Source organism: Simochromis diagramma, unplaced genomic scaffold (genome assembly GCF_900408965.1).
Source record: "Simochromis diagramma unplaced genomic scaffold, fSimDia1.1 OVJJ01000031.1, whole genome shotgun sequence".
Taxonomy (NCBI): domain Eukaryota; kingdom Metazoa; phylum Chordata; class Actinopteri; order Cichliformes; family Cichlidae; genus Simochromis; species Simochromis diagramma.
The window spans coordinates 981620-997189 of record NW_024386983.1 but is presented as its reverse complement, the minus strand read 5'-3'; the positions used below and the strand labels follow the sequence as shown (position 1 = coordinate 997189).

Below are 15570 nucleotides of genomic sequence, written 5' to 3'. Positions count from 1 at the left end.
GCGTTTTCAGTGGGAGAAACGTTTCATCACTCATCCAGGTGACTTCTTCAGTCTCAGCTGACTGCAGGTTTCCCCAATCTTATAAACAGTACATTTGCATAATGACTGAAACCAGCCCACTGAAGGAACTTCTCTTTGCTTTTACCAGCCAGTGTGACTTACCTAACAGTTACTATTGCCATTTTTCATCAGTTCTGAATTCTTCATTATCTCCTTCCTTTAAATTTGTAAGATTTTGCTTCATTTTAATGTCTGTCAAAAAGGGGAAAAATTAAAAAACCTCAGAATAACACCTTGTGTTAATTTATTAACTTTTAGCTAACAGTGCCACAGAGAGAGAACTGATTTGCCGATATGTCACTGATATGCTTGGAAAACAGAGAAATCTAAAGAAAATTTGAATATTTACTGTGACACAAATAATACTGGTAGCAGTCCACAGTGACAAAAGCAGAGCTACTTTATGGAGGTTGTTTCTGGGCTTTCAGACTGAGCCTTCAATCTGCCCATTCACATGTCAAGATGATTGACAGGACTCAAACGCGGGTCTCTGAATGTTCACAATAAAGGTGAGTTTATTTAAGTGACACCAGCTGCTATATACAATGGTGAAGGGAACAGGAGCTCCATAGAATCCAGAGAAGGGAAACACGCCCAAACTCCTGTCTTCACAAAGCCAGTCACTTACATGACCAAACCTGCACTCCACGCTGACGCTCACTCATGAATACACTCGCTCAACAGGGTCCAACGGAAACAGGGAGGGATCAAGGAAGGTCTGCACCAGGGAGAAGAGAAACTGTGACAGCTGGGGCTACACGAGCCAGCGATGACCACAACTCAGCCGCCATAGTGACCAGTCTGATGGGGATGATGAGCAGCAGGTGAGTTGATTGCCAGCAGGTGCGTTGGCCAAAGGTGGAAATCTGCAATGCAACACCACCCAGGCGGAAAGGAGTGAGGATGGGAGGGACAGAGGGACACACAATAACAAGCACTGACAGGAAACCAGGGAGAATTGGAGGACCATGACATCACATTTCAAAATCAAACAACTACAGTGGGAGACCTCCATATCTGGCAGGAAATTACCTCCATATTATAATAATAGTAAAATCTTTAATAGAAAAAATACATAAAAAAATTAAAAAGCTAAATAGAAAAAGTCAGCTGACAGCTTTCAAGGCATAGAGTTAATGCAGTTTTTTTTAATGCATCATTATAATAAATTCATTACTATTTAAAGTAAAGAAAAATGTAAATGTAACATTTCAAAACATAAAGCAACCAAAACTGAACCAAGAGCAAGAACCTGTGAGCAACTAAAGACAAGTGTTGGGATTGTCGCATAATTAGCACCACATATTTGTGTTTTGTCTTTTACTGCACACAGTGTATTGTGGAATCATTTTGGATTCACTCTGATGCTAACAGACATGAGCAGAGAGAAGCATTCCTCTCTGTGGAATATAGCTAAGGTGATAAATCAGTTGTTAGGCGATGGTATGCACTATACACTCCTTTATGCAGATCTGACTGGAGGGTAGGAGGTGGTTGCCATGGTGATGGGTGAAGCAGTGACTCCAAATAAGGAGATGCCCAGAAAGTTGCAGAAGGAGAAACATGAGCCGAGATCAGACCTAAGGGCACCTTAATCTGTTTTAGTATCCTGTTTATCACCCATAATAAAAAGTGTTAGTGCCTGGTCGTGTATTGTATAACTAATCTGTCAAATGGAATAAAGTCTGTTCCTTCAAATATATCTTCCAAGTATTTAATTCCTTTACGACTCCAGTCTGTGAAGTTAATCATATTATTGTTCTGTAGTATGTCAGGGTTGTTCCAGATGGGTGCACGTTTGCTTGGGATCAATGAAGACACCATGCTGTCAGAGAGCAGCTGATGTTGATGCTTTTGCATACATCGTATTTGATGTTTGAGCTAATGAATGGTAGGTCTGAGGTCTCTATTTATATTGCATAGTGCCTGTTCTGTGTCTAGCTAGGGTTCATCTAAGTGGCTGTGATTTAGGCATCCTGGGATGAATTGTAGCCCATTGGCTAAGAAGTAGTGTTGGAAGTTAGGTAGATCTTGTCCTCCTTTATTCTTGGCTCTTTGTAGCGTTTTAAGCTAATACGCAGGGGTTAACTCTCCAAAGGAATCCAGAAGTCTAAACCAGTTCACAAAGAAGCCATCTATGTCCACTGTGAACGACCATCTTTGAACGGAGGGCGGGGCTTACGACGCTGTCTGTCATTTATAATCCAGTTTTGAGATCCTTCCCAGACGCCTTAACACCCACTCACATCCTGGGGCCATTTGACCTCAGCAAGCTCTCACAATGGGTTCACCCAAAACCTCTGATAGTGACCCACACCTGTTTTCACACTTGGTTGATGTGATGAGGCACATGATCAATAGTGGGTCAATGAAACCTCTTAGGAACACTCCCATTAGGACTTCCCAATCCAGGACTCTCCACCAATAGGGCTTTGGAGTTGACATCACGCCGCAATGTATTGTGGGAACGCGGCGCCATTTTCCAGGTCCAAGATACAGCCAGAGGTTGGCCATAAGATAGACTTAAACATAGACTTAGACATAAGATAGGTCTTTCCAAGCATCTTAGATTTCCGTCTTCTCACTCACCTCTCCCTCTTCTCGCCTATCTCATAATCTAAATCAATCCAGCTGTTATATCAGAGTAAACACTAATATTTTTATAGTTAGGGTAAATTTGAGGCTGATTTTTTTTATTTTTTTGCATCTTGCATGTTCTCTCCAGGTACTTCACCAGGATTCCACCAACAGTGAAAAATACAGATTGTGAATTTTTTTTTGATAGTTTGCATCTTTTTTTTCCCTTATCTTTTTTTAACCTTTTACCTTTTCTCTATATTTTATTGTGTTGTGCTTATTATATTTTACTGCTTCTATTGTTCTTGCGCTATTGTAAAGTGACCTTGAGGGTCTTAAAGGCGCCTATAAATAAAATGTATTATTATTAGTAGTAGTTTTGTAAATTCTTGCACAAATAACACACATAAACAATTAAGCAGCGTATATAAGCATGTATTTCTTAATTTTTATTAATTAATCAATGGCTAATGATTTATAGAACCTAACTGGAAGCTATGTTTTAATATTTAAGTCGGTGTCTCTTTATAATAATAAAAGCTAAAATAATTAAGTTTCATAACCCCACATATCTTCAAATGTTTTACTAATTTCAACTCATTTTGAAATGATTTCAGCAAATTGCAGGTGAGTCAAATCTGACGTGATGATTTGGTGATTTTATAGACATGTGTATCTATTATGTATACAGGGAAGGGGCACTACAGTGTCAGCAGATGGATCAAATACTAATGTTTGAAAAGAAAGTGGCTTTACGTTCCACCTGAAATTTAGACGTGCTGATGAATCTGCTCGGACTTTGCGCTCAGTCTCTTCTGGAGCATGGCTGACTCCACCCTGGTGCAGCAGGACAGTACTTCAGTTTACTGCCCATTACTGTCAGTATCACCATAATTTTTGCCCTTCCTTCATTGTCTTTTTAAGTAAGTAGTTTCTTCTTGCAATACTATTTGTTTTCCTACAATTTCTTGCAATTCAGTTCCAGCCTAGCTTTAAGGTTTAACATGGAGAGGGGTGTTAGGGGCTTGTTTTGCTCATGGCTGATAATGTGGACAAGTTAGAAAATCACAAATTTTGAGCTGTTTTTTTCTTGAGAATGACTTCCTGATAAGACTTATTGACGACACCTTATTTTTGATACCACAGATCAGAGAGCGCTAACAGGCGGACCACGGTCCGGATCTACAACACAAACAAACACATTTTATTTTAACTGGTAGAGCTTTATGGTAGGGGTTCAGCCTGAAGAAACACACCTACCAGATGTGATACGCATCTGGGCAGTAAGCACTGGGACTCTACAGTGCCAGCAGCTGAAAAGACAGTAGAAAGAAAAGTTTAGAAAAAGAAAACTAAAAAACAGAGAAAGTGAGAGAAAAATAAAGAACAAAAAAAAATACAGAGGTAAATCCCCTGGTGAAGCACCTGATTAGAAACATAATTAGAAAATAAATCTAAAATTAAAAGTTTGACCTGATGGTGGCGCTAGAGTTTCATTACCAAGGGGCCATTTATGTATTCAATAAATAAATATAGTGCCTGACACAAACACTTGCTCATCAGCCATATGCAAACCATTTCCTTGAGGCAAATATCTCTTGGTGGTAAAACGTGTTAGTAATAATTGAGGAGAATATGAGGGTTAATGTCGCAATCGAAGGTCAGACTCACTCTTTCTTCTGATTGGTGCCAACCCTAAAAGGCCCTCCCTCCTAGCGCCACACGTGGCTTTCCACTCCTCTGATTGGGGCGTCTGCCTGCCCCTCACAGGGCCTCGGCCAATCGGGTGCTTTTGTCCTTCTTACTCGCGTCATTTGCGTTAGCTGTAGTGCTACTTTCCAACATGTCGGCTGTGTGTGTGCTCCCCATGTGTCTCCGGGCGAGCCGGGGCCTCCTCCGGCTCAGGAGCGCGGCGGCGGGTGCCTCCGCCCCAGCCATGGTGGACGTCATCCGGACACTGTCCACGGACAAGCCGCCGGCCGCAGCGGGCAGTGCGACGGGCGGGTTAGCTCAGGCGATCCTCCAGGAGAGACTCCAGCAGCAACAGCAGCCGACTCAGGTGCGCTTCATTTTACAACCTTAACAGCACTCAGTGGCGTCGACGGGGGTAACTGTATTAAGTAGTAGGTCCGACCGTGAAACCCCGCCTTCACGAGCTGCCCTGGTGATGTAAATCAACTCATGAACGAACATTTCCAACCTTAGCTCAGACTGACAGCTAGCTTACATAAAGTTATTTTCCTGACCCACGCGGTCCCGGACGGACTAAACTGTGTGTTTTGTGGTGTTTGTCGCGACACACGTGATCTTCAGAAATGTGACGTTATGACAGCACCACCCCACGCGGGCTCAGCTGTCTGCTGAATGAATGAACCTGGCATCAACTAGCTAGCCAGCATGCTAATGTTAGCATGCGTTTATCTAGTCTGGCTGTAGCAACACAGCTTACCCGAGCCCGGCTCACGTGAGTGTCCTCACAGTGTGTGTTCCTCTGAACAGTAACCCTAGGGTTAGGGTTAACCCTAACTGTGTGACAGTGAGTGCAGCTGGCACTGCTGTGGTTACCTGCCCTTCACCCGCAGCTGTGCGTGTGTTTGTCAGTGCCACAGCTTGATTTTATCTGCGGGATAAATCGCGTTAACAGCCGAGGTTTGTTTCGCTCTGAAGGTCAGAGCAGACCCCCACCCTCCTCCCCGTGCAGATCAGTGTGGTGTCTGGTCATGGAGGAAGCCACCCACCACGTGACTCCTAACCGTGGGTTTCCCACAGACTCCAAACATAAAAGTGTGACATCTACAGACGAACTGTAATAAGGGTTTTAGTTAAAGACTAAATAATTGCCACTCCACTTCTTCCCAGCAGCAGATACAGAAAGTGCTGAAATCTGTTAAAATCCATGAATTTAATTGGACATGAAGGAAATCAACAGCGTTCCATTACACCATGTTGGTTTCTGTCAGTCTGTGTTGTTTTAAATGCTGTATAACATTTGCACACATTCACACATCCATGCCTTTTCAGTTAGTTTGGCATGCTCCTGATGAGATGATGGACGGTGTTTTGGGGGTGATCTCCTCCCAGACATGGACCAATGCATCTGTGCGTGCTGCAGTCTGCAGTTCTGTTTGGCAGCATCAGGTGCATGAACCTCCCTGAGGTTCTCCTTGGGTTCAAGTCTGGGGAGCATGAGAGTCGTCATCTTTCAGACACTGGCTACACACTGTGGCTACACAAGGGCCTACCGCAGCAGCATCAGGTCTTTATCCAGCTAAACCAGTCATGCTGGATGAACCTGAAGGTATCATAACGTTCGTCTCCAGACTCTCATCTGTCTCCAGTGCTCAGTGTGAACCTGCTGTCATCCACCAGAGCTGGACTGTTGGTTGTTGTCCTCTGCTGCACTGTGCTGTGAGCACGAGCCCTGCTGCATGCGGTCTGATTCTGACAGTCAGCTCAGAAACATGCACGAGGAGCACGATGGAGGCTGTTATGCAGCACTCCTCTACTGCCCTGCACGGCTCTCCTCCACACTCTGTCGACTGTGCCAGCATACACACCAAACCACCTCCTGTCAGTTTTTATTGTTTCTGTAAATTCTGTTTTTGGGAATAAAGTTTTTTTTGTTTTTCTTTTTTTTTTTGCTTGTTTGTTTAAAAGAGACACAAAAACGTTTCCTTGTGTTAAACTGAATGAAGCTGACGTCTCTAACGCTTTCCTCTCAGTTCAGACTGAAGGTGAGCGCATCAGTGCTGCACATTTCATTAATGCTAGTTCATAGTCAAACAGAAACGCTTGTTTTTGTTTAAGGGTCAGCCTCCTCCAGAGGGAGGGGAGGGCGAGAAGGAGGGCGAGAAGGCAGAGGACAGGAAGCAGAAGGAGAACACGGCCTACGCCAAGAAGATGGTGCTACGGTTGGCCGGATTCATGGGAGTCGGCGGCGCGGTCGCCATCGTTTATATATTCGGTGAGTCTTTAAGCTTCGTCCTGTGCACTCAGAGGGAGAGACTTTGCTGCCTCTCCTGAAACGGCGTCCTCACTTAGTCAGTTTCAGCCGGTTTGCTTCACAGGTGGAAACATGGTCACTGTCAGCCAATCAGCTTGCTCAGCAGCAGGTCTCTATGTTCAAATCCGGTTCAACCTCTTTCTGTAGGGGTGATGTGACAAAGGATCACCTGAAAATAAATTTCAGTAGACACAAAGCTGTTTCTACCTGGTTTCTATCCAGAAACTTGACAAACATTCAAGAGCTGCAGAGTTTAAATGTGTTAGATCAGGGGTGGGAAACTCCAGGCCTCGAGGGCCGGCGTCCTGCAGGTTTTAGATCTGCAGGACGCCTAATCACATGATTAGTTCATTACCAGGCCTCTGGAGAACGTTACATGTTGAGGTCGTTTAGCCATTTGAATCAGCTGTGTTGGATCAAGGACGCATCTAAAACCTGCAGGACACCGGCCCTCGAGGCCTGGAGTTCCCCACCCCTGGAATAAAGTCAAGAATAAGCCTGTAATCCAGATGTTTCCCACTGGATCAGATTGATCATGTCAAACCTTCCATGTAAAGAAAAGAAGAGATTTGTTTGAGGACAAACAGAAATTCTTGAAAAGGTTTTAGGAGCGTTTTTTTTAAACTAATAGTTGACAGAGTCTAGTGTGGTGTGGCATTTTTAAAGGAAGAGAGGGTTTTTATTGTTTCCTTCATGCGAGTGTGCTGTGAGGGTTTATGCATGCAGGGCAGCTCTGTATTTTTCTCTTTAGACTTTAATGAGGGTTTTGTTGGAATAAATGTGCCACAGCTACTCTGGGGGTCACTAATATTAAACTCCTGGAAAGATCACCGTGGGCTTTTCGGCCGGGCGCTTTTATACATACCCCTGTTTGAAAACATGAACCCAGCACGTGGTTGTTGGTCACGGATGAAACATGGATCAGATGTTTGGTTCTGCTGCTGGGTTTAAACACGTCAGTTTAAGGCGTTTCAAACAGGAGATGCAGCTTTATTCTCTGAGCCATCTTCAAAAGAACAAAAGAACAGGTATAATCTGTATTTCTGGCCGCGCTGGGCCTCTGAACTTCCTCTGATGGAAAGGTGGGTGTGATTGGTCTTTTCACACTTGGCTCCCTGATTGCAGGGACAGGTGGGTGGAGCTAGCAGCCTGTCCTTCAGAGGAGAGTCAGACTGAGGATGGTGAAGGGCGTTGTTCACAGGTTCGTCGAGTAGAAAAATGGACCCAGAGTGATCCGTTTAAAGAGGAGGAGAGGATGGAAATGTAATCTTTGATTTGTGGAGTCGGACTCGGGTGAGGACAGGATGAAGGATTTCTTTGGGGAGTCGTCCTCTTCAGAACCAAGTCGTTCATGAAGTTATTGGAGATTTTTGATTTGCTTTTTCTCTGCGTGTTTTGAAGACTCTGTGACCTCGGTCTTCACAGGAATGGGATTTTATGTTTTTAATTCCACGCTTTCGATCGTATTTTGGATCCTTTTGAAGTTCGTTCCTCCTGGAGTTTTTCCACCTTTTCCACTTTGACTTTCTCCTTTAGTTGTGAAATATTTGTGCTGCACTGTGAGAATGCCAGAAGGGATTTTATGGTGATAATTTTGTTTTTAATCACATCTTTTCTGTGGCTCATACCTGGAGATGTTCAGGATTATAACCTGCTGTTTCTCTGTGTGATTCTTTGTGCTTTGCTTTGTAGCTTTCGGCTCAGGCGGCTGCACCGAAGGTTTAAATGAACATAAATATGTAAAGACTGTGATTGGTTCGTTGAAAGGAGGTTATTACAGTGATCAGACTCGTGTAAGAGCTGCTGAGTTAATAATAATAATCAGCATCATAGTTAGTGATGTGTGTGATGCCATCACAGCACTTTAACACCTGCACCTCGTCACTCCAGCTGCTCGTGCAAGTCATTTTTCTTGTTGTGGTAACCTGGTGCAGTGTGCAGGTTAGCACTGTGCTGAAGCCACGACTGTAACGACGTGGCGGTACAGAAGCTCAGAGATCGGCAGAGACACGGCGGGAGACAGTTTGAAAACTTCTGGTTCTGACTTGTTCTCTTCCTGTGTCAGGGCTGAGGTGGCGCTGTGTGATGTTACCAGCAGCACGTGAAGCCACCACAGCCTCTGACGGTGTGCTAGCACCTGAGGGCCCAGGCCTCACTGCAGTCTTGACTCAGAAACGACCTCGGTGTCGGTGCAGGCAAAGGAGAAGACGCAGCTGAAACAGGAAACACCGACACCGCTGAGTTTCATCTTTTCAGGCTTACAGAAATCAGAGAGCCCAAACCACAGCTGCTTGCTTCTGATGAGTATAAATAGATCTGTAACCTGACCTTTAACCTGCAGGGCACCTACCTGGAAATGTAATAATGAAGCTTTTAAATGTGTGTAACAGCGGCTCCACGGTGTCGTGGTTTAACCATTTCTAACAAGCGAACATCCCGGGAGGAGATGAGATGTTGCTGTTGGTGCTTGTTGGTTATTGGACGGTTTGGTTGTTTTTTTTCGTCTCATTTATTTTTAAAACATGAGAAAATGTTTTTGCTCGACCACAACCAGTGATGTCTGTTTACTCACGCGTGTTTTCAAATATTGATTTCTCTGTGTTTGCTAATATTTCTGCTGGAAGGTTCAAGCATTATTGTGAAGTGTGCGTGTCACCTGCCTCAAATCTAGGAAATCACCTGAACAGGTGATACACTGTGGGTTCTCTCCAGGTACTCCGGCTTCCTGCCACAGTCCAAACACATGCAGTTAGTGGGGACAGGTTAACTGGTAACTCTAAAGCAGGGGTCCCCAATCCCAGTCCACAAGGGCCGGTGTCCTGCAGGTTTCAGATCTCACCCTGGGTCAGCACACCTGAATCACATGATTAGTTCATTACCAGGAATCTGGAGAACTTCAGGACATGTTGAGAAGGTCGTTTAGCATTTAAATCAGCTGTGATGGATCAAGGACACATCTGAAACCCTGCAGGACACCGGCCCTTGTGTACTGGGATTGGGGACCCCTGCTCTAAAGTGCCCATAGGTGTGAATGGTTGTCTGCGTGTTAGCCCTGTGACAGACTGGTGACCTGTCCAGGATAAGTGGAAGAGAATGGAGGGAGATGATAAACTGTTTTATTTCTTCTTTTTTCAGGCACAAATTCGGTGGATGAACAAGGAAACACGGTAAGTTTTGCTGTCTCCCTCTCTCTCACACACACACACACACACACACACACACACACACACACACACACACGTGTGGTCGTGCTCATGCTTTAAGGCGACGGTGTTTGATTGTGAAGTCACCTGTTCAGATTCAAATCAGGCATCTGGCACATGAGGAGCACACTTAACAGCTCGCTGCGTGATGGAGGGGTGAGAGGTGTCGCTGTGGGAGAGGAAGCAGCACACTTATCTCACCTTTTGTCCGCTTTCATACTGTAACGGGATTGAGCAGGACAACGACCTGCACTTCCAGCCAGACGGTGATCCAGATGTTCAGCAGGCTGCGAGAGCAGCATCAGCGTTTTAAACATGCGCAGCTCCAGCCGTCGCCTTCAGATTATACATGTTTGTGTTCAGATAACCAGCCTTTCCAGTGCAGAAGCTTTGCTTTGTTCAGGTAATAAGATCGCCCCCTCGCTCTTACTTTGCTCAGCTCAGTTGCTGCTAACCAGCTGAAAGGCAAGCCAGATGTGTTTCTGTGGTGAACTGATACAGGGCAGTGTTTACTGATGGAAACAGATGTTTATTAGCATCTGGAGACATCAGCAGTGTCTGTGTGTGACAGACCTGAGCTGATGGTGCTTTTGAAAGTAATAACAGCTGAAGACTTGGATCAAGCTGTCAGATTAGGGGGGGGGTTGGCTTGAGTTTTGCGGTTTCCTGTGATGCTGGTCTTTAGGGACAGGATCTTTGTTGGAGGCGTTAATGGCCACTTCAAAGGGCACACTTCAGTCTCATTAGGATCCTTTTGTTGGTGACAAAGAGGTGAGCGTGTCGTTTGCTCGGTGTGTATTTGAAGCTCGGGAACAGAAGAGCCGGCCGCGGACATCAGCGTCGGAGAAAAGGACCCCAGACTGAAGCCTGCAGTAACTTCAGTCGTTTGTTGTCTTCAGTTGACTCATAAACTTGCTCTGCACTTCATTACTGCACACTTACAGCTTTCTAAAGTGTCCTTTTACAGACAGATGTGCTCGAGCTGAATTTAAATGAAAAGCAAACAGATGGGGGGGGGGTTCTGGTGCAAAGCTGGGTTTGATTAGTGGGTCGGGCCGGTCGTCTACCTCGGGACGTCTGAGACAGCTCGGTGCAGAGAGTGATGGACACCTGAAGCACAGGCGTCGTGCTTTATCTCCGTGTGAATCATCCACCTCAGGATCAGCTACGATCCAAACTGGAAGGGAGGAAACTGGTGCGTTTCATTTTTTACCCTGATTATGTATTTTACTGTATTACAAATCGTACATTTAGTAATTCAGAATCTGATCTGCCTGACCGTGCAAGCTTTAACTGACAGGATGTGAATCGACCGTCTGGTCAGGTAGGGTAGTTTCAGTTTGAGGCCGGCTGTGATGAGATGAGGTGTGGATGTGGGAAGGATGAGCTCGCTTTGTCCCGGCACGAGAGGATTTCTCTCTTCAAAGGGCACACTTATCTCACCTGACTTCCTGTCAGGAGCTCCAATCAGACGGCACACTTCTCATGTTGCCGTGACGCCCGTCTTCTGCAGTGTGTCTGCGCTAACACTTACCAACTCCTCATCCTCAAACTGTCGTCTTCAGGGCATTTAACGGCGGCGTGTGCCGGCGCTCGGAGAGGTGTTTATGCAGAAAACACTTCCCAGAGTGTGTGTGTGTGTGTGTGTGTGTGTGTGTGTGTGTGTGTGTGTGTGTGTGTCAGCTGCTCTTTAGTCATAAAGTTTTAATTATTTTCCAGTTTTAAGTTTGATCTCCCTGCTGTTTGAAACCACAGGTGTGATTCGTCTCGATGTCACATTTCTACAAACGTAATGAAATGAAACGATTACTTCACTGTTTAGACGTTTTTACCTGCTGTGTGAGGTGTTGTCGTCACCCCGCGCGGTGGGCGGGCAGCATGGACACACAAGTTTGGTAGGCGACGTAGGAGTGTGAAATTAATGCTGAAGGTGTGGGGGGGGGGGTCTCCTGAAAATCTCAGACAGGTTTGAATCTCAGTGATGTCGAGGTCAAAGGTCAAGTGTTCTGAAAATCTTGTGAATGCTGTAACTCGAGAAGAAAGTCACCGAGGACTTTTGAGTGAGCAGTGTCTGTGAGGAGGCTGAGGGGCGTCATCAGTATCTTCGTCTGCTGAAACCGACCGGACTGTCAAAAGGAAACGATTGAAACTTTGGGATGGACGTTCAGGTTGGAACTTATTGCCGATCGGCTGAGCCGGTCGTTGCTAATAATGCTGGTTGAAGCTGAGAGAAGTGGTAGGTGGTGAAACGAGCAACAGGGCTGTTTATGTTATTAAATGTTTCCGTCCTGGAAGCACATGTTCGCCAAACGTTTTCAGCAATCCAACGAATGATCCTTTTCCACAGTATGATGCGACATCATTTCCTTTGACAGTGCACTGTGTCCACCTGAGCTGTCCATTTAACCCTTTCATGGTGGTCACTACAGTGGACAGCCAGCGTTGGTGCACAAAAAGATTCTTATTTAAATTAAAACCTCTTAGAAGTTCAAAAATCTTTTTTTCATGCCTAAAGATGAATAAAAAAATACTTAAGAAAAAAGTCCTGATTGAGGTTGTCATGATTGATGCGTGACAGGGTTAATATTCAACCGTTTTAGCAAGAGCACTTTGCTATTCTGCTGGTGATAGCCGAGCATACTCAGCCGGATAGTGGACACGTAGATGCTCATGCAGGTTAGTCGTGTTTGCTGGAGCTGTGCGTGTGCGCCAGCGGCACAGCCCTTTGGTTACACCCTCAGGTTTGCCTCTTTCATCTGGTTTAAAGCCAAAGAAAATCCCTGATGGGCGACTTTGGGGTTTGATTACATTGCTCCGCCCATCAAAAAGTCACCTGCGCGAATATATCGCCTATCATCATTTATTGGACTGATGAATATCGCCCAACTTTACCATGAAACCCAGCACAAAGCGCCCTGGTGGTGCTCGGGGGCGTTAGTGCACATGGCAGGAGTAACATGGAGGCCCCGTTAATGTGTGAGAGTAAATCTGTGAAAGTGCATCTCAAATACTCTTAAACCAGAGCGTTGGCTGCAGCGTGGGGAAACCTGCTGCTGACCACGGCTCACGCTGACACGCACAGGTTTGTTTTTAGGGTTTTTGTGGACGTCCTTGTGGTTTGTCTGCATGCGAGGACTCACACGTGAGCGGACCTGTGGGAACCCTCTGCTGTTATTTAACACTGTGGTCAGTATGATGGAACTGTAAATGTTCTAAAATCAGCGCCGCGAGGACACGGGAACCGCAGGCCGGCCTCTTTTCCGTGCTGCGCCGTAAGGACCGCTCTCTCACATTAAAGCCTCCGGCTGTATCCTGTCGAGCCAGCAGGCGGGCCGGACCACTTCAAAGCCGAGGCACACTTCTCACGCCTTCCTGCTAGCCTGCCCCCCTCGTGAGGTCACACGACCCGGCTGTCAGGAGGAGAAACCCTTCAGACGACACACTTTGAACAGATTTACACGTTACGGTCGGCTCGGCGGCCGTCGGGGTAAAAATCCGATGAAGCACAAATGAATTAAGAGCAGCAAACAGCCGCCTGCTGGAGCTCTCAGACAGCTTTGGGAGAAGAGGTGAGCACCGAGGCTTCTTCCAGGAACGGCTCCCGGTGTCCCTGAAGAACAAGCTGTTGGCCTGTTACAGGGTTTGGCACGCTGCAAGTCATGCAGGCGAAATGATAACCTTTGACTTCATAATGACTTTCTCATAACTACAAAATGTAAAGTCTTTACATACTCAAGTAATCATGAGGTCGTCAGTTATATCAGATGTAAATGTTATGAGAGGTTCTCATCATTGGGATGTTTATGGGCTATTCTGCTCTGCAGCGAGTGAAGCTCTGCGCCGCTGGACGTAACTTCGTAGCTGGTGTAGTCTGTGTGTGGAGGGGTGACACGGTCAGTGCATGTGTGAGGGCAGCGTGGTTATGGCCATAAATGACGACAAACAAAAATCCACGAGCCCAGACTTGAAGACACTCGTTTGATTTGTGGGCATAAAGTTTGAGCCGGCGTGTGTGAACAAACGAGGCACCGCTGCGATAAACGGTCCTCGAGCGATCTCAGTTTTCTAAGAATGAAACGTTTGTACAAAAACAGTTCTGATGTTTCGTACACGTGAGCTCCACCACCGAAAACTACTTCCTGTTCTAGTCGTGCAGGTTCCTGCACAGCCAGGTTGGCCTGTTAAACTAGAGCCGTGAAATGCTTTGCTTTTATTGGATGTCTGTGTGGAGTTATGTGTTTGAGGGCTCTCTGTTGCCAGCGCGACACGTTTAAATGATGAATCACATTCGGCCGGTGGTCTCCGTTTGCCAGCTCAGATTCTGGGATGTTTTTGTACTTTCTGTCCTCGACACGTCGAGTTTGGGGAGTGTGGGAACCCGTCCCGCTCTCCCAGGCTGCTCTGCAGTCGCACCGAGGTGTCGATGAGGGTTTAACGGCCTCTTCCTCGCCTCTGCGCTGACATCACCCCCGCACGAGAGCATCTGCACGCCTCTAATTAGCCATTTTCTCCACTCTGTAAAAAGAAAAGAGCTTCACCAGAGGAGGTTCATGCACATCCACCCTTTTCCCACACGTCTGCCCATCAGAATGACATTAAAATCATTCAAGAGTCGAATTAAAATAATAAAGTGCATTTGCTTGTTTTAATCAATTTTAAATCATGCTTTTTATTTGTTTTTGTTTCTGTCTCTGTAAAGCACTTTGAATCACCAAATAAACTTGCCTTGCCTTCTAGCATCAGCTGGTAGGAATCTTGGAAATCTGTTTGAATATCAGGATTATTCCCAGGAAAACAGAAAAAGCTCTTAATATAAATAAAATAAGACGTTTAATTGTTATTTCATTTTTTTCTTTATTCACTGATTAAACCTTGAAGGTGAGGACGGTTATTTATTTGCCATCCCTGGAAAATCTTTCAAAGGTGGATACAAGTCTGAGATTTTATTGTCTCATACAGATCAGTAATAAATTCCCATGAAGAGCCCACACTGTCATTCCTTTTTTACTTTGCAGTAAAGTCTCATGTCTCTAATCCCAGAGTGTTTATTTCCAGAATAAACTCCTAAAAGTCTTAAAGTGAGCAAAGTCCAACAGAGTCAGTGACACGTACCTGTGGTCCAGCGTAGTAACTGCAGTGTCGCTGCATGTCCACCAGGGGGAGGCCTTCGTCTCTCTTTCAGCCTCTGTCCTTCACTTCCTTCATCATCTTATCTTATATTTCTGTTTTATCTCTAAAAAGATTTTCTTAGTCCTTCGATTTTTAAACAATTTAAACTTTTAAAAACAAATCTTTGTGTCATTTTTACGCCCAGAAAAAGTCATGAAGCTGTAGATGAATCATAGAAGTCATATAATGTAATTATACATTATACCTGTGATACTTGATAGTTTTTATTTCTTTTTACCTCTGTTTTATTTTGTCCCGATAAATAAATGCATTTTATTGTATTTTGTTCAGACTTTATTGAGCTTTTTGCTGTTTTGTTTATAAGTAAATCTCATTTGAATCCTGTTAGCTAATAATCAGCTGATCAGTACCTGTCTCACCTGAGGTCTGTGCCATGAACATAAAACAGAATTCATCCCTTCAGCTTTGATTTTCTGCAGTGTATCAGCACACGCATAAGTAAGCAGACCGATGTGGAGCTGCATGTTTACGCTGCCCTCACAGCTCTGATGAGCAGACGTGATTGATGAGAGCAGATTTGTAACCACCTCCTTTCTG

General features: G+C 45.2%; 1 protein-coding gene and 1 long non-coding RNA gene across 2 annotated transcripts in view; one reads left to right on the top strand and one right to left on the bottom strand.

Annotated features, from left to right (window-relative positions):
* Positions 1-557: 557 nt before the first annotated feature.
* On the bottom strand, positions 558-4411 carry LOC120738406. The gene is made up of 3 exons (XR_005696970.1): positions 4309-4411; positions 3898-3950; positions 558-926 (listed from the first exon to the last, which is right to left on the bottom strand). It is a non-coding gene; the product is annotated as an uncharacterized LOC120738406 (long non-coding RNA).
* Positions 4358-15570, top strand: part of timm50 (translocase of inner mitochondrial membrane 50 homolog (S. cerevisiae)) — a 30144-nt gene continuing 18931 nt past the window's right edge. Inside the window, exons 1-3 of the mRNA XM_040039618.1 lie at positions 4358-4696; positions 6445-6601; positions 9776-9807. Of these exons, the coding sequence (XP_039895552.1) occupies positions 4481-4696; positions 6445-6601; positions 9776-9807 (405 nt within the window). The 5' untranslated portion in view covers positions 4358-4480. The remainder of the gene's footprint in view (positions 4697-6444; positions 6602-9775; positions 9808-15570) is intronic.